The sequence below is a fragment of the Protopterus annectens genome, chromosome 16.part0 (genome assembly GCF_019279795.1).
Source record: "Protopterus annectens isolate FY-2018-M chromosome 16.part0, PAN1.0, whole genome shotgun sequence".
NCBI classification, from domain to species: domain Eukaryota; kingdom Metazoa; phylum Chordata; order Ceratodontiformes; family Protopteridae; genus Protopterus; species Protopterus annectens.
The window spans coordinates 854,994,473-855,020,120 of record NC_056750.1 but is presented as its reverse complement, the minus strand read 5'-3'; the positions used below and the strand labels follow the sequence as shown (position 1 = coordinate 855,020,120).

Sequence of the window (25,648 nt, the reverse complement as noted above, 5' to 3'; positions counted from 1 at the left end):
CTAAAGTAAGTAGACCCAGGAGATGTTGCCCGTTAAAAATTAAGCAGGAGATTGCGGCACCTGCAGGTGAACGATATTAATAGGGTATTAGGTGGAAAATACCTCACTGGTTGAGGGAAAGCCCAGAAAAATGTACACAGTCAGGTAAAGATCTGTCCACACACACACACACACACACACACACACACACACACACACACACACACACACACCTTCCACTTTCTCTTATTCCCTTCTGTTAGCAAATGGTATCCATAACTGATCAATACTGTGTGTTTGTAAATTTAAACTACGACCACAGTAGCCTACTGATACAAGGTTATCCTGTTTTTCCACCTGAGAAATTAAGAAAGTCAGAAATGACTTTGTTTCAGAGCAGTCCTTGGTCAGTTGTGATTGTTTCTTAACACATACTTGTCTTTGCTTTATGATTGTTTTCCAGCCCCTCAAACCAGCAACTAACAGGGTCTGTACCCGCTTCGCTCCCCACCCTGCCCCCTATTCCCTCCCACCCCCAGTGGTCCCACCTTTATTACACTCACAAACCCCTCTCATCTTTCTAATAGCCAACCACAGCACTAACCCAACACTACCTCCTCCATTTTCCCACTACTATCACACCTCCTCAACTAACATGTACAAGCATACCTTTCCTATGCTCACTGCATGCACTCTCCCTGCATATCTTACATCCTACCAAAGCTCCATCATTCCCCCACTCAACCACTACCACTGTACTACTACTCACACCACCACCCATGTCTCACCCATACTCAGCTCCCCTTCCACCAGCTCAAGAACCATCCCTATGCACCCCCCACATATTCTACCAACTATATTACTCAATCATAAAGCATCCCTACAACTTAACATAGTAACCCTCCCACCATACCTGTTACCCACAGAGCACAATCATAAAGTTTCCCTTATAATCAAACACATTCAAAAACTGAGAAAACTAATAATCTCATGCTTATCAAAACTAGCCCTAAGTGGAGACATCACCCCAACCCTGGCCCTACCATCTCCAACCCCAGTCTTCATAATCAGACTAGAAACCACAACTTCTCCCATATTACAGCCAATAGAAAGCCAAGTGACTTCCTTCTACTATGCCTAAATATTAGAAGTGTATCCAACAAAGTCCATGAACTCCATGCCACCATAGACTTGTACTCCCCAGATATAGTCATCCTGACAGAAACCTGGCTAAAACCTCACATTACCAGTGAGCAAATACTCCCTACAGGTTACGGCATACTAAGAGTAGACCGGCTAAACAAAAAAGGAGGTGGTGTAGCTATAATATTTAAACAACATCTAAACATCCAGATCTTAAAATCATCAGCTCCACAAATAGGCAGTGAAGAAATAATATATACCAACCTCAAAATTAACCAAAACAAAACCATCAACATAATTGGATGCTACTTCCCACCTGGCCAAAACATCCCTCCCCTAGAAAACCTCCTCGGCTGGTCTACCCACCATCTCCCCCAAGAAACTATCATCTTAGGTGATTTCAATATTGACTGGCAATCCTGTTCTGGCAACAATCCAACCCATCATGTACACCTTCATGGCTTCACTCAACTCATCCAGTCACCAACCAGGATAAATAAAAACTCCACCAAGCACACTACCCTGGATTGGATACTAGTCAGTAAGAGCCCCCAGTCATATTTAACAATCTGCTTATCAGATAGCCTCAGTGATCACTCCCCAACATTCCTACTCAAAAAATACCTATACCAAGCTAAACCTGTCATCTACCGTCAAATACGTAAAAAACTAAACTTTAACCCACTCACATTCATCTCATCCCTCAAAGAATGTAACTGGCATCCTCTAAAGTACCTCAGTCTAGATGATGCAGTTGAATTTTTTAATACTACCGTCCTGAACATCCTTAATTACCATGCCCCCATAAGATTCTCCAGAACCAAAGCACAACCCTCCCCATGGCTACAGAAAACCACTAAGTCAGAAATGAAAAACAGGGGTAAAGCCTGGGAGCACTGGCGCAAAACCAAAACCCCCTAAGCTAGACAGAAATTCCTAGAACTATGCAATAGAGTCAAAAAGCTGATAAAACAGGACAAATCCCAATATTACCAGTCTGCCCTAGACTCCTCACAACACAGCCCCAAACAATTCTGGTCCTCCATAAACTCCATCCTCCACCCAGGTAAAGTCAGTACCCCCCTCCTAATATCCCTCACTCCTCAGAAAATATTGCTTCCTCATTCAACACACACTTCACCCAAACCATACTATCACTAGCTAAACAACACAACCCCCCTCCCCTGCAAACCCACACCTTCAACTAGTAACCTCCCCACTGCCTTCTCTTTTTTTCCTGTACCTACCTCCAACATAAAAAAACTCTTAACTAAACTTAAACCCACCAAATTAGCAGCAGACAGCCTCCCAAGTGAATACCTACAAATCGCAGCCGATGCTCTGGCCTACCCAGTATCCATCTTGATTAACCGATCTCTGTCAGAAAGTTACGTTCCCAAACTGTGGAAAGTATCACATATAATTCCCCTCCACAAAGGAGGACCCTCCACAGTTACCGCCCCATAGCTATTCTCTCTCCACTCTCCAAAATACTAGAGAGATGCATACACTCTCAGGTCTCAGACTACCTCCTTACTAACAACCTCCTTTCCAGTATTCAGCATGGTTTCTGACCAAACCATAGCGCCACCACTGCCTTACTCTCCTTTACTAACACAGTTCTTCAGCATAAAAACAAACTTCTCCTCTGCTACTTTCCTAGACCTATCTAAAGCATTTGACATGGTCCCACACAAACAACTTATCTCTGTCCTCAATAACCTATCCTTCTCGCAATCGGTCACCAACTGGTTTCAGAGTTACCTGTCTGACCGCCAACAATCCATTGTATGGCAGAATGACATATCTCCCCAACTACCTATCTCCATAGGGGTTCCCAAAGATCCATCCTTGGACCCCTACTCTTCTCTGTTTACACCAATAATCTAGCCTCTGCCACCAAACATGGCACACTCATACAATACGCAGATGACTCGACCATCATCTGCTCAGCCCAGTCCCTACCAAAACTGCAAAAAGTCACACAGGAAGCCTTTTCCTCTGTTGAAACATGGTTATCCGATGCCCGATTAATACTCAACCCAAACAAAACTAAACTACTCATCTTCCAACCCGCCAAACATACTCAAAACTACTCTCACTTTAACATCACGGCAAAAGACAACACCACTATATACCCAACTGAACACACCAAATTGCTAGGAGTGGAAATAGACAATAAACTAAAATTTGACATTCACATATCCATGACTATAAAACAAAGTCCACAAAAAACTAGGAGCATTATACAGAAATAAGCAATTTCTCACCAAAGCAGCAAAGATTTCAATAGCAAATTCCCACCTTATCTCCACCCTACTTTATGCCTCTCCAATATATACCAACGTAAGGCAATGTGATCTAAACAAGCTAGAGACCTGCTACAACAAAATCGCCAAATTCGCCACAGGGGCATCCTACCGTAGTCACCACTGTCTCTCACTTGCTGAACTGGGCTGGCTTGAACTCCCTCACCTCCTTCAGTGGTATCAACTCTCACTCGCCCACAAACTAGTAAACCATCCACTAAATGTCCCATCCCTCCAGAATCTACTCCAACCCTATCGCACCACCAGACCACTAAGATCCAGCAGCAAAAATCACTTGCAGATCACCAAGGCCAATAACTCTGCTGGTGAAGCACTATTCTCTTGCGCCATAGCCAAATTATGGAACTCACTCTGACCCACAATTACCTCTATACCATCATGCACCCACTTCAAAACTTTACTAAAAGCGCAACTAAAAACATGCTGGCTATGCCCTTGCAACTCCCACTCTAATATCATCCAACCACTTCCTTTCTTTCCACTCCACTAACTACCTTGATTATAGCAAGCTCAGATGCTCATAAGCCAATACTTATTATACAGCACAAACTGCTTCTTCTTGTAACATTTGTTAATGTCTGGTATGCACTTCACAGATAAAGATTCTAGTTGTCTACTGATGTACTATGTTCTTCATCTGGAAATATGTTGTAAGTAATTGCTATGTAAATTGTTATTCACTATGTAATCCAATGTATATACTGTCTGTTTATTTTAACTGTGGAGCTTTTCTCCCCGGGCCTCCGCTGAAAATGGACCTACGTCCAGTCGGACACTCCCGGCCAACAAATTTAAATAAATAAATAAATAAAATAATAAATACATTTGTTTGGCCTACCCTAAAACATAATAATGCAGGGTAAATCCTTTACTACTTGCCAGGTAATTGTTACTTAAATTAATAACTGGTACACAAGAGACAAGTACCCTTTCTGAAGATGTATAGGACAAGCAAACCACAGAGCATCCATTGAACTGTATCAGTCACTGCTACCTCTAATTACTGATCCTTTTAGGCCTCACTCCAAGGCTGTTGGTGTCATGGATGTATATGCTTGTTGTAGAAGGATGTCAGTAAGTAACACCTGTGCTGTAGCCACTTTTTCATTTGCTTCAAACAGTTACATGATATCATAGTGTTGATGTATTCTGCAAAGTACATTTGAAAGATGTCCTCTGTAGACCATTGTCCCTTGCCTTTTCACGAGCTGTGGTCTGGTATTCATTCTGTGAAGGCCTACTGATTAATAACACAACAACATCAAGGCACGCACGTAGGACTATTGGTGCATGGTCCAAACCATGAATATCCAACTGAAAAGAAACCAGCACTCGGTGGCAGCAGGATAAAATTTTTATTTATTTAAGGTTGCAAAAGTCAACCTACTAAAATTGCAATTTTAGTAGGTTGACTTTTGCAACCTTAAATAAATAAAAATTTTATCCTGCTGCCACCGAGTGCTGGTTTCTTTTCGGTTGGATACTACTGATTAATAAACCATCATGCAGTTTAGTTGCACAGGAAACTACCATAACTAATTATGTTCTGTTAAACTTCCTTCAGCAGACTTAACAGCATCCCTCTTGTGCATTTGTGCTTTTGCATATATTATGAAGTTTTAACTTCGTGTTCTTCATACCCATCATTCAAAGCTGAGAAGTGGGCATGGAGTAATTATTGAACCTAGGAGGAAAACTTTCTTTAGAAGATAAGAGTAATTAAATGAATGAACCTAGGAGGGCAACTTTCCAGAGAAGGTACCCTTGAAATTAATCCGTGTCTTTGTGTAGTTCGGTAGAGTTCTGTGTGGCGAAGTCTTTTGACTGAGCATCCCAAGAGGATCTCTGCTTATTGTAAGTACCTATAACTTCTTGAACCATTCAGTACTGTTCAGACATCAGCCGCCCAAACCTATTTGGGTAGCTCACTATTCTTATGACGTGATGTGCTTTGTGTTTTCCATCATTACCTGTATTAGTCCAGCCATTGTTAGTGCAGGCATCGTTTTTCTTATGTGCCTCTCATTTACTTTTTTTGCAGGTCAGGCCACACAAGTGGCTGGCCAATTGTGGCCTTCAGCATCTGCTCTTACAGCCCGCCTTCGTCGTCTTATCACTGCATATCAGCGCAGCTATAGGAGAGAGCAGATGAAGATGGAGGCAGCCGAGAGGGGAGACCAGCGAAGGCGCTGTTTTGAAACTGCTTTCAAGTTGAAAGAGATTGCAAAGCGAGAGAAGCAGCAAAGGTAAGCAGACTAGAATTAGTTATGCAGGAACCTACTGTAACTCTGATTCTGGTAAACTTCCTTCAACAGGCTTGACAACTTCCCTCTTGCACGTTTCTACTTTCGCATGTCTTACAAAGTCTTGACTTCGTTTTCTTCTTAGCCTGTCTTTCTAAGCTGAGAAAACGGAGTCTGTTGAGGCATCGGAGGTCTCTTCAAGAATGGACTAACATAAGGATTTAAACCTATTTTTGTTTGTAGTGTCATTTTTACATCATCGTTCTAGGTTGTGATTGATCCCATTGTAGCTTGCATGGTAACGAATGTTGTCTGAGTGAGCTGCATTTGTGTAGTATGCCATTTTGAAGAGGCTCAGACCTCTTGTTTAAAAGAGGGTTGTAACAGTAAACGAATGAGGCTTAACCACCGATTGTATTCTGCTTGTGCTCCTTGTAGTAACAAAATAGTTACTTTTCCATGATTGCAGGATTCCACATTTGGAGCCGGACTGTAAATTTTTAAATTTAGGTTGTATAAGTGTAATTGCCTCTTCAGTTTGCTTACATGCTGTTTTAATTGGAATGCTACTTGATGTACATGGACATGCCACTGTCTTAGAAACATATCAGTAAAAATCTGTTCTAATTCCTTCATCGCCATTTCTTTTCCTGCTGATGTTGCAATTAACTTTCTTCTGCCAATTTGCACTTTTACAGCACTTTCTCTTCAAATGGAATCTCAGACAGCAGGTCTTAATGTATACATTTCAGCTGCCAGGGAAGATGTCTAAAGAAACGGTAGCAGTGGATTAAAGATAAACCCATGAAAGGAACAGCAGGCCTCTTAAAATATCCGTTTGTGGTTGCAAGGGTTAGCCCCTACTGACAGAACTTTTGCAGTAGGTTTTTTAGCGCTTTCCTTGAATACTACTGTTGACGTTTTAATGACTCGAAGTGCAAGAATTCCTGTTTTCCCACTGCTAATAAGGGAAGAAGGATACATGCCTGATGAATTTTGTTTTTTGATTTTGTCAGTGTTGGAGCTTTGCTCATTGATCACCCGTTTACTTTCTTCTGACTTCATAAAGCCATTTTATTTATGTTTCTGAACAGTGTATTGAATAAATTTCATGCAGCACTACTGCTTGTGCATTCCTCATGCATGGTGTATTTCTTTTCCTAGTGCATGGATAGAATCCCCGCACACACACTTCTATTTAAGTAAAACAGTTGGACCCAGTCACCTTTATCTGTGCTCATCCTTGTTTGCATAAGTTCATGAGTTGTGTTTTCATATAGGGTCCTTGGTTCTGCCCCATGATCGCTGCTCTCATAAACATTAAACACATATGTCTGATCATTTTGTCTCATCGTCATCAGAATGTCAGCCATGTTGCTCACTGCTGAAAGTGAGCTTGGTATTTTTTAAATTAAGTCAAAGTATATACATGTAACATGCATCCTGTCATCATTCACCATCTCTCCTCTCTTCATTGCTCGTTTCTACATCTCCTGCATGCATCCTGTCATTGGTCACCATCTGTCCTCTCTTCATTGCTTGTTTCTACATCTCCTGCATGCATCCTGTCATTGGTCACCATCTGTCCTCTCTTCGTTGCTCATTTCTGCATCTCCTGCATGCATCCTGTCATTGTTCACCATCCTCTCCTCTCTTCATTGCTCGTTTCTACATCTCCTGCATGCATCCTGTCATCGTTCACCGTTTCTCCTCTCTTCATTGCTTAATGTTCATTGTGTTATACTGCTGCAGTCATCACACTTGGGTTATCCTGCCGTCAGGCGGTCCCGCAGTCGGCCGAATCCCAAAGTCTTGGTCCGGCGTCGGTTGTCGCCGCTTCTTCCCTGATGTCAGTGCGACAGGGGGATAAAAGAGGCAGCCAACGCCATTTTCTTCAGTCTTTCTTGCTGCGCAGTGCCCGAAGCAGAAGCAGTTCGCAAGTGCCGGTCGGCTAGCTCCTGAGATTTTCGAATTGAATTTCAGCCCGAAGTCTTCTCTAAAGCTAAGTACCCCATTGGGGAAACTTTTCTTGCCTCAGACCGATGTCAGACAAAATTAATAATTGCATTTCTTGTGGGATGCAAATACCTCATAAGGATTTTCATTCTTATTGTATTCCTTGCCTAGGCCCAGACCACGAAGTCTCTGGTTGTCCGTTTTGTGCTAGGTTCAACAAATGTACAATCGAGCATCAGGCAAATTTCACCCGACATTATTTTGGCAGAAAATTTAACTATAGCATGTTGTCGGAGCAACCGACGCCAGCAATGTCTAAAAAACGCAAGGATAAGGACAGGCAACCAAGGCCAAGACCAGATACCGAGGCCTCAGCAAGGCCTGCTGCCGGTTCTCCGGTTTTCAGCGAGGCGCCTACGCAGCCCCTGACTACCGCTGATTCAGAAATTCTGACGGCCTCCCAGACCGAATCAGCTGGGCCTCAGGAGCTGATTCCATCTCAACCCTCAGACGCCAACCCTGACGGTGATCCGGAGATATTGGACAGGCCTTCGGTTTCTGAAGGTGTCTTCAAACCGACAACTATCTCTCTTAAGTCTTATGCTAAACTTAAAGCCCCCTTAAAAGTTAGGAAACCAGGTCCACAACCCCCCCCCCCCACAGGCCCCTATGCCTAAAAAACAGATGCTTAAGATGGATGAGGATTTAATTACCCTTATCAGGGGTTCATAACCCCCTCCTGACAAAAGGCCTAGACTGGAGGAAGATTACCCTTCCTCTGACCAAGCATCCATTTCCTCAGCTAACTGTGAGGACCAGGATTATTCCTTCCCTCCTTATGAAGACTCGGATGCTGAAGAGTCCATTCCCTCTGCCCCCCCCCCCCCCCCCCGAAGACTACTCTTTTGGGGAAACTTTACACACCATGAGGGAACACTTTCACTGGGAATGCCAAGATTACTCTGACTCTAAGAAAAGACTCAGTGAGTTTCTTCTTCTTCCACAGCAGAGACCCCTTGCAATTCCTCCAGTTTTAGACATTTTGGATGATGTTTACACCGAATCTAGTCTAAGCCCAGATTCCTTACCTCCTGCACCAGCTAAACCAGACAGATACTACCGAGTTCCTGATTCTCATAAGTTTCTATATAAAAGCCCTACTGCAGACCCCGAGACCATTTCCCAGGGTCCCAAAGGGGTTAAGGCCTCTACTGCTAAGAATCCACTACCTTCTGAGAGAGATTCCAGAGCATTAGAAAGATGTGGGAAGAAAGTGTATACGTCTGCCACTTTGGCCATGAGGGCCTTAAACTGCCAATTCCACATGCTAAAATACCAGCAGTACTTGATTACACGGTTAAAGCAGAAAATGATCCCTCAGACAGATCAACCTGATTTCAAAGAGAAGCAGGATTTGCTGCATGCAGCAGAACAGGCGGGAAAAGCATACCTTACAGTGTGGTTTTGATTCATTGGAAGCCTCATGTAGAGCAGCTGTCACAAGGATCTGTAATACGTAGACATGCTTGGCTAAGAGAGCAAGCCTTACCAGAACATGTCAAAGCAAAGTTATTGGATGCTCCATTGCAGAAAGATGTGTTGTTTGGTGTCAAAGCAGAGGAAGTTTTAAAGAAAATGGAAGAAAAGGCAAAATCTATGCAGACAGTTAAAGATTTTTTTACAGGTACAACCTCCTCGTTTCAGCAGAAACTGGCCATCAAAAAAACTGGTCCTTTCCTGCATCAGACAGACCCCAAAGGGGTAGGTACAGACGCCCAAGGGGCAGAAGACAGCCACAAGGTTCTTTCAGGCTTAGACAATGGCATACAACAACTCAGAGGTGGAGACGAAAGATCTCAACCCTTCAGGAAACAAACACAATGACTTCCCTCTTCGCCTGCCAAGCAAAATTGCCCTGGCAGCACCTTTGGGAGGAAAACTGGCTCTATCTTCACACTTTACCACGGATGAGAGGCATGCCAAATCTGCCTCCAAACCAATGGGCAGAGGCACAAACGCAAATTTCAGCTCTCATGGATATGAAAGCAATTCAGAAGGTACCACCTACAAAGGAGCAAGGTCAAGGTTTTTACTCAAGACTATTTCTAGTACCAAGAAAGGACAAAGCCTGGAGACCCATTTTAGACCTCTCAATTCTAAACGCATACCTGGAGGTACCCAAATTCAAAATGCTCACACTACAGCAGCTTCTTCCCATGCTGGGCAAGGAGTCTTGGCTGGTAACGTTGGACCTCAAAGAGGCATACCTGCATGTCCCTATCAGACAAGATTGCAGAAGATACCTCAGATTTTTGGCAGGTACAACACATTATCAATTCTCTGCATTGCCCTTTGGCTTATCTACTGCGCCCAGAGTATTTACGAAATGCCTGGCATCAGTAATTGCATACTGCAGACAACAAGGAATACAAATTTATCCATATCTGGACGAAAGCCTGATCCAAGCGGATAGCAACACCATTCTATTAGAGCATCTGGCATTTGTAACAAAGCTGCTAAGTTGCCTAGGGTACACAGTAAACAAAAAGTAATCCAAGCTAATACCCTCACAAGACATAATATTCCTGGGTGCCAGCTTAAATACAACGGCCCAGATGGCTTATCTCACACCAGACAAACAAAAACAACTGACTCAATACTTCAAAAAGATGGCAACTTTTACCCAGCTCACTGCAAGGAAAATCCTGCAGGCATTGGGGTTCATGGCATCCTGCATTCAACTAATTCCACATGCAAAGCTGCATATGAGGAAATTACAATGGTACCTGAAAAGTGTGTGGGCTCAACACAGGCACAGCCTCGAATCAAGTATACCTCTCATTCCCTGCCTTCAAAAAGAGTTCCTATGGTGGGCTCAAGCATGTCAAATAAACAAGGGTCTTTCTTTTGTCTTACCTCCAGCAAACCAAACTATGACAACAGATTCTTCAGACTACGCCTGGGGAGCACACATGGCACGACAGTGCATACAGGGCAAATGGTCTGCAAAACAAATGCACCTAGACATCAACCAAAAGGAGATGCTAGCTGTGCAAAATGCACTGACAGCCTTCAAGGACCTCTTGCATCCGGGACAACTACTAATAAGGACAGACAACACCACAGTTATGTAGTACATAAACAGGGAGGAACACACTCCTACCCTTTATGTAGACAGGCAATGACCTTGTGGAACACAGCATTGACTTAAGTACAATTGCAAGCACAATTCCTGCCAGGAAAGGAAAACATATTGGCAGATGAATTAAGCAGAAATTTGGCAGATCCTTACGAGTGGAGACTACACCCACAAGTATTTTCAATGATAACTCAAAGGTGGGGACGCCCAGACATAGATCTATTTGCCTCCCCCAACAATTGCCAACTACAGAAATTTTGCACAAGGACTTATCATTCCCTAGCCTGGAAAGTGGATGCCCTATCATTCAGTTGGACAGCATTGACAGTCTATGCCTTCCCACCACTACCTCTCCTGACCAAGGTATTACTGAAAGTCGGATCAGAGAGACCACAAATTATCCTAATTGCTCCGGACTGGCCACGTCAGCACTGGTACCCATTACTAAGGACCTTGACTCACAGCCCTCCATGGATCTTACCTCAACTCCCACTTCTGTTGACTTAGCAAAACTTTCAGATCCTTCACAGTCAGCTCAGGACTTTAAATTTAGCTGCATGGAGAATACCTTGAATTATCAATCAACACTTCTCTCAAAGGACGTCCTGAATGTCATTTTGGAGGCCAGGAGGCCCAGCACCAGAAAAACTTACTCAGACAAATGGAAAAGATTTTGTGCATGGAACCAGGCTAAAGGCCAGAATCCTTGGATACCAAACCTTCCTCAAATACTGCAGTACTTAAATGAGATGCTACACAAAGGCCTTTCTTTCTCATCCATTAAGATCCATGCTTCAGCCATTTCAGCTCAATATAATACGGATCCTCCCATATTCTCACACCCTTTACTAAGGCAGTTTCTCAGAGGGGCTAAGAATACAAGACCCCCCAGAAAACCCCCAACGCCAGCTTGGGACCTCAACTTCGTTTTAGAAAAATTAACACTGCCTCCTTCCGAACCAGCCTTCTCAGCAGAACTACAATACTTGTCATGGAAAACAGCTCTGTTGCTGGCTATCACCTCAGAACGCAGGGTCTCAGAACTACAGGCACTTATGCCAATGGAACCTTTCATCATTTTCCATCAGGACAAAGTCTCTTTACGTACTAACTCTACCTTTATGCCAAAGGTAGTATCCAGTGTGGCATTGAATCAGACCATTCATTTACCCACCTTTTATCCAAACCCCCAGAATAAAGGAGAAAGACTCCTTCACTCTTTGGACATTCACAGACAGCTACGTTACTATTTGGATAAGACAAAGACCTTCAGAAAAACTGACCAACTCTTCGTATCCTGTGCTGCAGGTCCACAAGGAAAGGCTATTTCAAAACAGACCATCTCCAAATGGGATAGCACATTGTATCCACTTTTGCTACTCGCACTATGGGAAAGCAGTGCCTGTTAATATTAGGTCCCACTCTACCAGGGCTACAGCAACCTCAGCAGCCTTTCTCAGGGGGGTTGCAACCAAGGACATTCTGGAGGCAGCTACTTGGAGTTCAGTGCACACCTTTACCAAGCACTACCACCTTCCATTATACTTAAAAACCAGAGCTGGTTTTGCCACTGCAGTTCTGCAGGGCATCCTAGCTTCACCTAACCCAGTTTAGTACCAGCCACCCATCCATAGCTTTGGGATTCAACCCAAGTGTGATGACTGCAGCAGTATAACACGATGAACATAGTACAATTTTGTACCTACCATAAATGTAGATGTTTGAGTGTATATACTGCTGCAGTCCAGGTTACCCTCCCACCATCCCCTCTACATACCAGGGTGTTAGTTATAACTCCATGTACATCAATCTATTGGATGCATGTCTATATGGTGTATTTGCTAACAGCTAGTACTATTGTTTATCTACTAAGGTATTTTTGCATAGTTATTTGTATTGCCTTCCTAGTTGGGGGCACCTGACATCTGGGGCAAGAAAAACTGAAGAAAATGGCGTCGGCTGCCTCTTTTATCCCCCTGTCGCACTGACATCGGGGAAGAAGCGACGACAACCAACGCTGGACCAAGACTTTGGGATTCGGCCGACTGCGGGACCGCCTGACGGCAGGATAACCCAAGTGTCATGACTGCAGCAGTATATACACTCGAACATCTACATTTATGGTAGGTACAAAACTGTACTTTTCTATGTCTCCTGCATGCATCCTGTCATCGTTCATCATCCTCTCCTCTCGTCATTGCTCGTTTCTACATCTCCTGCAGGCATCCTTTCATTGGTCACCATCTGTCCTCTCTTCGTTGTTCGTTTCTACATCTCCTGCATGCATCCTGTCATCGATCACCATCTCTCCTCTCTTCATTGCTTGTTTCTCCATCTCCTGCATGCATCCTGCATCGTTCACCATCCTCTCCTCTCTTCATTGCTCGTTTCTACATCTCCTGCATGCATCCTGTCATTGCTCACCATCCTCTCCTCATTGCTCGTTTCTACATCTCCTGCATGCATCCTGTCATTGTTCACCATCTCTCCTCTCTTCATTGCTTGTTTCTACATCTCCTGCATGCATCCTGTCATCGCTCACCATCTGTCCTCTCTTCATTGCTTGTTTCTACATCTCCTGCATGCATCCTGTCATTGTTCACCATCTCTCCTCTCTTCATTGCTCGTTTCTACATCTCCTGCATGCATCCTGTCATTGGTCACCATTTGTCCTCTCTTCATTGCTCGTTTCTACATCTCCTGCATGCATCCTGTCATTGGTCACCATCTGTCCTCTCTTCATTGCTCGTTTCTACATCTCCTGCATGCATCCTGTCATTGGTCACCATCTCTCCTCTCTTCATTGCTTGTTTCTACATCTCCTGCATGCATCCTGTCATCGATCACCATCTCTCCTCTCTTCATTGCTTGTTTCTACATCTCCTGCATGCATCCTGTCATCGTTCACAGTCTCTCCTCTCTTTGTTGCTCGTTTCTACATCTCCTGCATGCATCCTGTCATTGCTCACCATCCTCTCCCCTCTTCATTGCTCGTTTCTACATCTCCTGCATGCATCCTGTCATCGTTCACAGTCTCTCCTCTCTTCATTGCTTGCTTCTACATCTCCTGCATGCATCCTGTCATTGGTCACCATCTGTCCTCTCTTCATTGCTCGTTTCTACATCTCCTGCATGCATCCTTTCATTGGTCACCATCTGTCCTCTCTTCATTGCTCATTTCTACATCTCCTGCATGCATCCTGTCATTGGTCATCATCTGTCCTCTCTTCATTGCTCATTTCTAAATCTCCTGCATGCATCCTGTCATTGGTCACCATCTGTCCTCTCTTCATTGCTCGTTTCTACATCTCCAGCATGCATCCTGTCATTGGTCACCATCCTCTCCTCTCTGCTCGTTTCTACATCTCCTGCATGCATCCTGTCATTGCTCACCATCCTCTCCTCTCTTCATTGCTCATTTCTACATCTCCTGGATGCATCCTGTCATTGCTCACCATCCTCTCCTCTCTTCATTGCTCGTTTCTACATCTCCTGCATGCATCCTGTCATTGGTCACCATCTGTCCTCTCTTCATTGCTCATTTCTACATCTCCTGCATGCATCCTGTCATTGGTCACCATCTGTCCTCTCTTCATTGCTCATTTCTACATCTCCTGCATGCATCCTGTCATTGGTCACCATCTGTCCTCTCTTCATTGCTCGTTTCTACATCTCCTGCATGCATCCTGTCATTGGTCACCATCCTCTCCTCTCTGCTCGTTTCTACATCTCCTGCATGCATCCTGTCATTGCTCACCATCCTCTCCTCTCTTCATTGCTCGTTTCTACATCTCCTGCATACATCCTGTCATTGCTCACCATCCTCTCCTCTCTTCATTGCTCGTTTCTACATCTCCTGCATGCATCCTGTCATCGTTGACAGTCTCTCCTCTCTTCGTTGCTCGTTTCTACATCTCCTGTATGCATCCTGTCATCGATCACCATCTCTCCTCTCTTCGTTGCTTGTTTCTACATCTCCTGCATGCATCCTGTCATCGTTCACAGTCTCTCCTCTCTTCGTTGCTCGTTTCTACATCTCCTGCATGCATCCTGTCATCGTTCACAGTCTCTCCTCTCTTCATTGCTCGTTTCTACATCTCCTGCATGCATCCTGTCATCACTCACCATCTGTCCTCTCTTCATTGCTTGTTTCTACATCTGCTTGCATCCTGTCATTGGTCACCATCTGTCCTCTCTTCATTGCTAGTTTCTACAGCTCCTACATGCATCCTGTCATTGGTCACCATCTGTCCTCTCTTCATTGCTCTTTTCTACATCTCCTGCATGCATCCTGTCATTGGTCACCATCTGTCCTCTCTTCATTGCTCGTTTCTACATCTCCTGCATGCATCCAGTCATTGGTCACCATCTGTCCTCTCTTCGTTGCTCGTTTCTACATCTCCTGCATGCATCCTGTCATCGTTCACCCTCCTCTCCTCATTGCTCGTTTCTATATCTCCTGCATGCATCCTGTCATCGTTCACTGTCTCCCCTCTCTTCATTGCTCATTTCTACATCTGCATGCATCCTGTCATCATTCACTATCTGTCCTCTCTTCATTGCTTGTTTCTACATCTCCTGCATGCATCCTGTCATCGCTCACCATCTCTCCTCTCTTCATTGTTCGTTTCTACATCTCCTGCATGCATCCTGTCATTGGTCACCATCTGTCCTCTCTTCGTTGCTTGTTTCTACATCTCCTGCATGCATCCTGTCATCGCTCACCATCTGTCCTCTCTTCATTGCTTGTTTCTGCATCTCCTGCATGCATCTTGTCATCGTTCACCATCCTCTCCTCATTGCTCGTTTCTACATCTCCTGCATGCATCCTGTCATTGGTCACCATCTGTCCTCTCTTCGTTGCTTGTTTCTACATCTCCTGCATGCATCCTGTCATCGTTCATCGTCTCTCCTCTCTTCATTGCTCGTTTCTACATCTCCTGCATGCATCCTGTCATTGGTCACCATCTGTCCTCTCTTCATTGCTCGTTTCTACATCTCCTGCACGCATCCTGTCATCGCTCACCATCTCTCCTCTCTTCATTGCTTGTTTCTACATCTCCTACATGCATCCTGTCATTGGCCACCATCTGTCCTCTCTTCATTGCTTGTTTCTACATCTCCTGCATGCATCCTGTCATCGCTCACCATCCTCTCCTCTCTTCGTTGCTCGTTTCTACATCTCCTGCATGCATCCTGTCATCGATCACCATCTCTCCTCTCTTCATTGCTCGTTTCTACATCTCCTGCATGCATCCTGTTATTGTTCACCATCCTCTCCTCTCTTCATTGCTCGTTTCTACATCTCCTGCATGCATCCTGTCATCGCTCACCATCTGTCCTCTCTTCATTGCTCGATTCTACATCTCCTGCATGCATCCTGTCATCGCTCACCATCTGTCCTCTCTTCATTGCTCGATTCTACATCTCCTGGAGTAATTTCTGCAGCAGTTTCAAATTTCTTGTTATTTTTCTTTTTTTCCTCAGTGTTGGAGGTTTGGGTCAGCAGTTACTCTCCCCGTGTTTCCCATAGACTCCATTTACTTAATGTTATTTTATATCCTCTCTAATTTATGTTTCCTAGTTCTGTATTTCAGACCTCTTCCAATATCTGCTTTATTTTTCCAAAGCGTGTATATATATATATATATATATATATATATATATATATATATATTTGTTGTTTTTGGCTGCAGTAGTAAGCAGGATCAAACTCTTAACACATTTGTCCTTCCTTTGTCTGTGCCAGTTTAATAAGAGATTTTCTTTGTGTTTCATTGTTGCAGTCATCACATTTGGGTTATCCCTGTCAGGGTAGCTCTCAGCAGCCCGAATACCAGAGGCTTAGTATTTCTGCGTCGGTTGCTGTCACTTCAGGACTGACGTCAGGTTGTCAGTAATATAAAGTAAGGCAGCCAATACCATTACATCAGTCTTTCTTGACGTGGAGCCCGAAGTAGAAGCAGTTTGCACGAGTGCCAGTCGGCCGCTACCTGAGTTTCGTCTACTGAATTGAAGCTGAAGTCTTCTAACGCTAAGTATCCTGTTGGGGATCCTTTTTTTCCTGCAGTAACCAATGTCAGAAAAAGTTAACCGACACTGTCATTATTATTGCTTTACTTCGACGTCCCCCACTGTTGCTTCTGTGCTTTGTTCAACACCAGAACTATCCGTTGTTAGGCCCTGATTGTAGCTAGACATTTTCGCTTACAGTCCTCGAACTCTGATATGGCTTCGGTAAGTCACCCAACAGCAGATCTTTCAAAAAAAAACGTAAAATAAAGACAGAGACAGACCGCACAAGTCCAAGCCTACCGACGACGCTCCCTTTAAGCTAGTAGTCAGTTCTCCGGTCCTCAGTGAGGCACTTTCACAGCCCCTGGTGCCCACTTCTGTGGATTCACAGGCCGCTACTGAGACCGGAGTCCGGTATGCCGCAAAATTCTTCTTTGACTAAGGATCCTGCAGTTGTCTCTACCTTGGATGGGTCCGGAGCCGCTGAGGAGGCACTGGCTTCCAAGGAAATCCTTCGCACTACCGATTCTCGACACAAACCGACGTCTTCTTTCACGACTAAAGTCTTTTCGAAAACAACCGAGTTTCTTAGGCTCAAGGTACGAACCACACCCAAGAAACCGACGACCCAATCTCAAGCACCTGCTTCCTTGCCGCAGTCTCAGATGCTTAAAATGGCAGAAGACCTTATCATGCTGATCAGGGGAAGCCAAGCTACCCCCTCCAAAAGGAAAAGAGATCTGTCCCCTGTAGTTTTGTCTGAATGAGAGTCATATGACTCTGATCCATCTGAATATGAAGACATGCAACCCCTCCCTACTTACAAGGAATTCTGATGCAGAGGATTCCATCTCTTCAACCTCACTCTCAGAGGATTTTTCCTTTGGTGAAACCCTTCATACTTTAAGGGAGCATTTCCAATGGGAGAGTCAGGACTACCCTCAGTCTAAAAAGAGACTCAGTGAATTCTTATATCTTCCACAGCACAGACCTTGGCCATCCTCCCAGTGCTGGATGTTGTGGAGGAAGTTTTCCTGTAATCCACCTTTTCTCCTGACACCCTCCCTCCTGCATGCAGAAAACCAGACAAGTACTACAGAGTCCCTGACTCATATAAATTTATTTTTAAAAATCCTACTGCTGACCCTGAGGTAATTTCTCAAGGGCCTAAAGGGATTAAAGCAACGTCTGCTAAGAATCCCACCCCCTCAGATAGGGATTCCCGAGCGCTAGACAAATGGGGTAAAAAAGTATACACCTCAGTTACTCTTGCTGTCAGGGCACTAATTTGTCAGTTCCATATACAAAAATTTCAGCAACATACCCTGGAACTCCTCAAACAAAAAAAGCCTTCCCTTCCTGTTTGTCCAGAATCTGAAGAGTTAAAAGTGTTGATGCATTCTGCAAGTCGAGTAACTAAGCACGCCTTGCACTGTGGTTTTGACACCGTAGAAGCTTCTTGCAGGGCAGCAGTCACCGGATCTGTCATGAGAAGGCATGCATGGCTTGAAGAACAGCCCTTGCCAGACCATGTCAAATCTAAATTGTTGAATGCCCCCATGCACAAAGACAACTTGTCTGGCACTAAGGCAGAAGAGGTCTTAAAAAAGATGGAAGAAAAAGCAAAATCTATGCAGACAGTTAAGGATTTCTTACAAGTCCAGCCACCCAGGTTCAGCAGGCATTGTCCCACCAAGCACTGGTCTTTTCCTGCTCCCACTAATACAGTCCAGCCCAGACCACCCCCCCAGACAACAGCCACAGGGAATGCACAGATGTAAGCAGTGGACTACCTCCACTTCAAAACCAGGGAGTTCTAAGCCACCCCCTTATGGTAAGAACTCACAATGACTCATCTCCCCTACCCTCTCCCTCTGTCCACCTTCACTTTACCCCTAGGAGGAAAACTCTCCTTTCACGCAAGCACCTGGGCCATCATTACCAATGACCGCTGGGTTGTCAACATAGTGTCCCAGGGATACAGATTTTCTTTCCACACCCTTCCTACCCCAAAAGGGTTCCCAGATCTACCTCCAAGCCAGTGGGCATGGCTGCAAAAGCAAGTCCTATCGTTGCTCTCTATGAGGGCAGTAGAGGACGTTCCTGCAGAATAGAGAGGCCACGGTTTCTACTCCAGACTTTTTCTGGTACCCAGAAAAGAGGGCACCTGGCACCCCATCCTCAGTCTATCCTTTCTAAACACCTTCCTGGTGATCCCAAAATTCAAAATGCTCACCCTCTAGCAGCTGCTACCCATGCTCTCCAAGGATGCTTGGCTAGCCACCCTATATCTAAAAGAGGCCTACCTTCATATTCCTGTCAGGAAATCATGCAGGAAATGTCTCCGTTTCAGGGCAGGATCTCAGCACTTTCAGTTCTCTGAGCTTCCTTTTGGCTTATCTACTGCTCCCAAAGTTATCACAAAATGTCTGGCTCCAGCCATTGCCTTTTGCAGACAAAGGAATATCCAGATTTACCCATACTTAGATGACTGCCTAATTCAGGCAGTCAGCCAGGAAAAGCTGTTCAAGCACCTGGCCTTTGTAAAGTACCTACTAACCTCCCTAGGATACACAATCAACGTAAAGAAATCCAAACAGGTGCCCACCCAAAGAATTATATTCCTGGGAGCAAGCCTGGACACAGCATCCCCAGATGGCATTCCTTACACCAGAAAAACAAATTTTCCTGACAGTCTACTTTTCTCAACTAGCCTCCAAACCACAGCTGTGTGCAAGGAAGATCCTGCAAGCTCTGGGGTTCATGGCATCTTGCATACTGTATACTAGACTGCATATTGAGGAAACTTCAATGGTACTTAAAAGGTCTTTGGTGTCAACACTCTTAACACCTGGAGACACTTATACCTATAATTCCTTGCCTCAAAAAAGATTTTCTTTGGTGGGCAACAGCATGCTCCCACAACAAGGGACTGCCTTTCTCACCACCCCCTGCCGCCCGGGCCCTTACCTCAGACGCATCAGACTGTGCCTGGGGTGCACACCTGGACGGCAGGTGCATACAGGGCTAATGGAGCTCATAGTAAATCCCTTTGCACATCAACCAAAAAGAGATGATGGCCGTCCAGCATGCCTTGATAGCTTTCAAGCCCCTTCTCTTCCCAGGGACGCTCATGATCAGAACAGGCAAAACTACCGTAATGTGGTATATCAACAAGCAGGGAAGGACTCACTCCTACTCTCTCTGCAGGCTGGCCATGACCCTTTGGCACACAGCCTCTGCCATGCAACTCCACCTGTTAGCACAATTCCTGCCAGGCTCTCTCAACATTCTGGCAGACCAATTAAGCAGAAATCTTCTGGACCCATATGAGTGGCAGCTCAACAGAAGAACCTTTACCTTAATAACTCAGAAATGGGGCACCCCAAAGGTCGACCTCTTTGCCTCCCACACCAACCATCAGCTCAGCAAATTCTACACCAGGGAGCATCACTGCATGGCTTGGAAAGTGGATGCCCTGTCCTTCCCCTGGGTCAATCTATCAGTCTATGCATTTCCTCCACTACCTCTCATCACCAGGGTACTGCTCAGAATAAGGGAGGGAAAAGTCAAGGACAATTCTTATAGCTCCAGACTGGCCTCGCTAGCACTGATATCTCTTGCTGCGCAGCCTGTCCCCACTGCCACTATGACATCTTCCTCAGATTCCAAACCACCTGACCCAGAGGGAAGGAGAATTCATGCATCCCCAATTGCAGACACTCAGTTTGGCAACCTGGCTTATTCCCTAACCCCCGAGCAGTCTGCCAACCTCCAGTTGCTATATGTGAGGCCAGACACCCTAGCACTAGAAAGTCTTATGCTAACAAATGGAAAAGGTTCTGCACCTGGCTTCAGGCTAAGGGAGCCAATACGGCACAGCCCTCCCTCCCTCTCATCCTGGATTACTTAGTTGACCTGCTACACAGTGATCTCTCTTTTTCCTCGGTTAAAATTCATGCCTCTGCTATCTCTGCTCATATTCCCACTGAGCAGCCCCCTTTTTCTCACGTTGTTTTCTCAAACAGTTCCTAAGAGGGTCTAGCAACTTGAGGCCAAGCAGAAGAGCACCAACCCCAGCTTGGGACCTTAACTTTGTGTTGGAAAGACTCACCCTGCCCTCCTTCGAACCAGCTTCTTCTGCAGAGCTAAAATTTCTCTCCTGGAATACAGCTTTCCTTCTGGCCATCACTTCAGCCAGAAGAGTCTCCGAGCTGCAAGCACTCATGGCTGTGGAACCCTTCATCATCATCTATGCTGACAGGGTATCACTCAAGACTAACCCATTCTTCATGCCCAAGGTGGTGTCCAATGTGGTGCTCAACAACCTTGTTTCCTAATCCCCAGAACAAGGGGTTAAGGATCCTGCACTCTCCTAGATGTGCACAGACAGCTCAGATTCTATCTAGACAGGTCTAAATCCTTCAGAAAGTCTGAGCAATTGCTGGTTAGCTTTGCTATAGGGGCAGAAGGCAAAGCCATCTCCAAACAAAACATTTCCAAATGGATATCACACTGCATCCATTTCTGCTACAAACAACACGGAAAGCCTCCCCCCAAGGGGGGTCAAGACTCACTCCACCAGAGCAGCCTCCACCTCTGCAACTTTCCTGAGAGGAGTCCCCACCAGGGACATCTTGGAGGCTGCCACCTGGACATCTGTTCACACTTTTACCAAACATTACCACCTGCCTCTCTTCTCCAAATCCAGGGCAGGGTTTGCCTCTGCAGTCTTGCAGGGCATCCTAGCCAGCCCCTAATTTATTTGACAGCCTCCACCCATTTCCTCAGCTTTATGGAATCAACCCAAATGTGATGACTGCAGCAGTGAAACACAAAGAACATAGTACAGTTGTGTACGCTTTCCATAAATGTAGATGTCCGAGTGTATTCACTATTGCAGTTCTGGTTTCCCTCCCTCCATCCCCCTTTTTTCTTCTTTTTCCTTACAAGGGATATATTGGTATTTACTTTCTGGCTCCTACTTGGGGGCTCCTGACAGGTTAGAGCAAGAAAAACTGATGTAATGGCATCTGATGCCTTACTTTATACTACTTGACTACCTGACGTCAGTCCTGAAGCGACAGCAACCAGCGCAGAAATACTAAGCCTCTGCTATTTGGGCCGGCCGAAGGCTGTCCTGGTAGGGATAACCCTAATGTGATGGCTGCAACAGTGAATGCACTCGAACATATACATTTATCTTGTGTACACAACTGTACTTTTGTCATCCTGTTCTGGGCCCTTTTTCATAGTTTCTCTGTATTCCAGTAGTAACCATAAATAATAAAGAAAGCCTCTCTCCTCTTATTGTAATTCCTGTTGACTTCTCTGCCATCTGGAGGTGCGGTGGTGCAGCGGTTAATGTCGCCTGACATCAAGAGGTTCTCTGGTTCGATTCTCGGCTGGGGTGCCTTCTGTGCAGAAACGCATGTTCTCTTTGTGTTCAAGTGGTCTTCCTCTGAGTACTCCGGTTTCCTCCCACAATCCAAAGACATGGGTCTGGAGCAATTCTCCCTGGACCTCTGCTGAAAATAGGCTGTGTCCTAGTCGAACTTTCCCGGTCAACAAATGATAAATAAATCTTTTGATTTCTCAGTTTTCTATTAATTGCTATCGTAAATATGAGCCTTTTTTTCTTCCGTATAACAAATGCTTTAATTTGCCTAATTATGGTATTTCCTCTTGTTTATAGTCTGTGAGTGATATGTCTGGCCACAGCCTTAAGGGTTTTAAGCACATCACATTTCTCAGCCTGTGAGTTACATAATCTAATGTAATATTTGATCTTCGTGGATTTACTAAATCTCCTCAGACTCCTAAATACAGATCTTCACCAGTTGTAACCCTGTTATTCTGCACCATTTCTGTCTGTCTCATCCTTTGTTTCTGTTTGCAGTAAGCATGCCAGTCTTAACTATGCTACCCTGTGATGTAAATCCAGGTCTGGCATCCCCAGATCCCCCCCGTCAGGTGTATTACTTTGTCCCACTGTAGTTTTTCTGGCTTCCTGTGCCGGAAAAATGATTTTATTTCTTTTGTCAGTTTTTTCCAAATCTCTTGACTTCGGCCATAGAAATAGTCTGAGCTAACACATTGAATTATAAGACTGGGCTGCACTTTGCCACCTTCCATGTGGATCCTTTTTCATTGCCTTATATTACTTGTGTTTGCATTTCCTTTGTTGGCAGCTGCACATCTCCTCTAATCCCAAACTCCCAGATATCTCACCCTTGGATGCCCCTAAACATGGGGGTACTTCTCTACCAGCTCATTCGTGGGGCAAAGTTGGTTGCTATAACCTTTGATGTTAAGCTGTCTATCTCGCCTTCATTCTTGCTGGATGGGTTCGGAGCCGACCTCGGCTCCGACTCGGCCACTCTAAAAGCTCGAGAGTTGGTTCCACCGGCTCGAGGCTCCCCTTATATCCCACAATGCTAGGTGTGAGTTACCTCAGATCTCGTTTGCCGCTACAGCATCGAGGTGTTGGTTTTTCTACCGGCTTGTTGGTAAGTGTATTTCTGTAAAATTAGAATACTTCAAACCCTATATTTTTAAGTTTAAATATATTTCCCTTAGTGTAGTAGATTTCTACCCCTGTTTTCCGGAAAATCCCGTTTTTTTCCCACAAGAACTTTTAAAGTTCTCTCTCGGGCCTTCTGGCCTTTCTCCATCCCCTAGTGGTGTGTGTGTGTTACTCTTAATTAAACTTTAGTTAATTGTTTTATTTTTGAGTTTTAAAAATAAGGTTAGTGTAATCAGTGTGTCTGTTTGAGTGTGTGTGATTACACTTTCTTGTTTAGGATGTCTAAAGACACAAAGGTCTCAGGCTTCAAGAAGTGTGATGCGTGCTGTCAGAAAATGTCTCTGACAGACGGTCACACTTCTTGTGTCTACTGCCTGGGGCCTTTGCACCTGCAGGACTCCTGTGCTGTATGCCACGGCTTCAGCCCCAGGGTCCTGCAGGAAAGAAAGAATAAGTTGATCCTAAGGGGTCTACTTAAGCCTGAGGATTCCCTTTCTGTTTCTGGGAAGCCCTCTAAGGCTTCTAGGTCCTCGGCTCCAGCTACTGAGCCGAGACCTAAAGCTACAAAACCTATGTCTGCATCGGCTCCGGCTGGAGCCGATGAGTCTAGCTTCCGTGGTTCCTCGGCTCCGGCTGGAGCCGAGGTAGTAAATTCCCTTGTCGGCTCCGACCAGACCTTCGGAGCCGACATCTAGGAAGAGATCCAGGTCACCATCCCTTGGCTCCGTTCATTCGGCTCCAGCATCTCCTCTGCTGTCTGAACGGAGCCATAAATCTCACTCCTCTAGGTCATCGAGGCTGTCAGATCATGACCTCCAGAGGGTAGTGAGTCGACTTCTTAAGTCCGAGGCACTGGCCCAAATGCTTCAGAGCCCGACTCATCAGTCGATGCCTGCCCCTGTCCATCAATATATTCCTCCTCCGACTCCGTTGAGCTCGGAGCCGGGGCGTTTCGGAACCGAGACTGTGGTAGCGTCGGAGCCGATACAGGTGTCTTCGGCTCCGTCGTCAGCTCCGATTTCTTCTTTCGAGGATTCTCGGCGCCGGACTTCCCTCATCGGCTCCGAGGGGGTGAGTGGCATCGGACCCTTGCCCGACCCCGCACTTCCTCTCGGAGCTTCGGCGCTGGTGAGTTCGGCTCCGACATCGGCCTCGGAGCCATCACTGTCGGTGCCGAGGGAGGTTCTCAGCTTCTCGGAGTGGGGACCTCTGGCTTTGCCTGACAGGGGTGCGTTCGAGGTCATGCGGAGTGTGTTAGAGCCTGGCTCTACTCCACAGTCGGCTCCGTCCGCCCCTCCCTCTACGGTGCCTCAGGTCAAGTCGACTCACTCCCTCATCCCGGACCGCAGAGAGCCAGCTCCTCAGGAATCCCCTGTGGGGATTTCATCCTCTTCCGAGGCCTCTCCTGATTTGGCAGAAGAGCCCCCTCGGAAGAGGAAGTGTAAGAGGAAACACATTGACTCACCTGAGTCCATCACATCTGACACAGATTTAGATGATTCCGAGGGTTCCCCCGTTCCCCTTCTGAAGATGTCTCCTTTGCAGACATTCTCGAAATCCTCAAACAGAGGGGAAATTGGCCAGCCCTCAACCCTTCGGAGGATGAATCTGTGTACCTTGAGGCGTTCGGCTCGTCCTTCCACCTCCTGGGTGTCTCCCCTTTGACCCCCTCATGCAGGTGGTAGCTAAAAGGCATGGACGGCTCCTGATTCAGTGGACCCCACTCCCAGGAGACCCTCAAAATTCATAACGGCACCAGCAGACAAACAGTTCTTGACAAAAGGAGTTTCTGTGGATGCTATGGTGGTAGCTGCTGCCACTAAGAAGGAACTAGCTGATCCTTCAGTACCTGTCCATCCACCTAACAAGGAATCTAGGTCCATGGACAGGTGCGGAAGCGGATGTTCTCGTCAGCGACATTTACTATGCGTTAAGCTGAACTACCTGTGCCATTTCACTCGTCTTCAAAGGGACTTGATTAAAGAAGCGAGTGACATGTTGAAGGACCCTACAGCTGCGGGTTTTCAAGATAAGATGAACACTCAGCTGGCTACCCTTAACTCCATAACCAACTCCTCCATGCGCCTTCTTTCTTATGCGGCTGATGGAGCGAGTAGGCGCAGGGACAGGTGTGGCCTTACGTAGGCATGCCTGGATGCGGCTATGCAATTTTGTGGACCCCTTCAAGACGTCTTTCACTAACTCCCCGTTTGATGGATCATCTCTCTTTGGTCCTCAAGTGAAAGAAACCTTGACTAGGTGCGAGACTGATGGCAAGACTCTTTCTGCCGTCGGAGTCCGTTTTTCTACTCCTTCT

General features: G+C 45.6%; 1 protein-coding gene across 1 annotated transcript in view; it reads left to right on the top strand.

Moving 5' to 3' along the window:
• CHD8 (chromodomain helicase DNA binding protein 8) overlaps nt 1-25,648 on the top strand; it is a gene marked incomplete in the record, with an annotated part of 4,119,653 nt that overhangs the window by 3,507,726 nt on the left and 586,279 nt on the right. Inside the window, 1 exon segment of the mRNA XM_044057960.1 lies at nt 5,494-5,698. Within this exon segment, the coding sequence (XP_043913895.1) occupies nt 5,494-5,698 (205 nt within the window).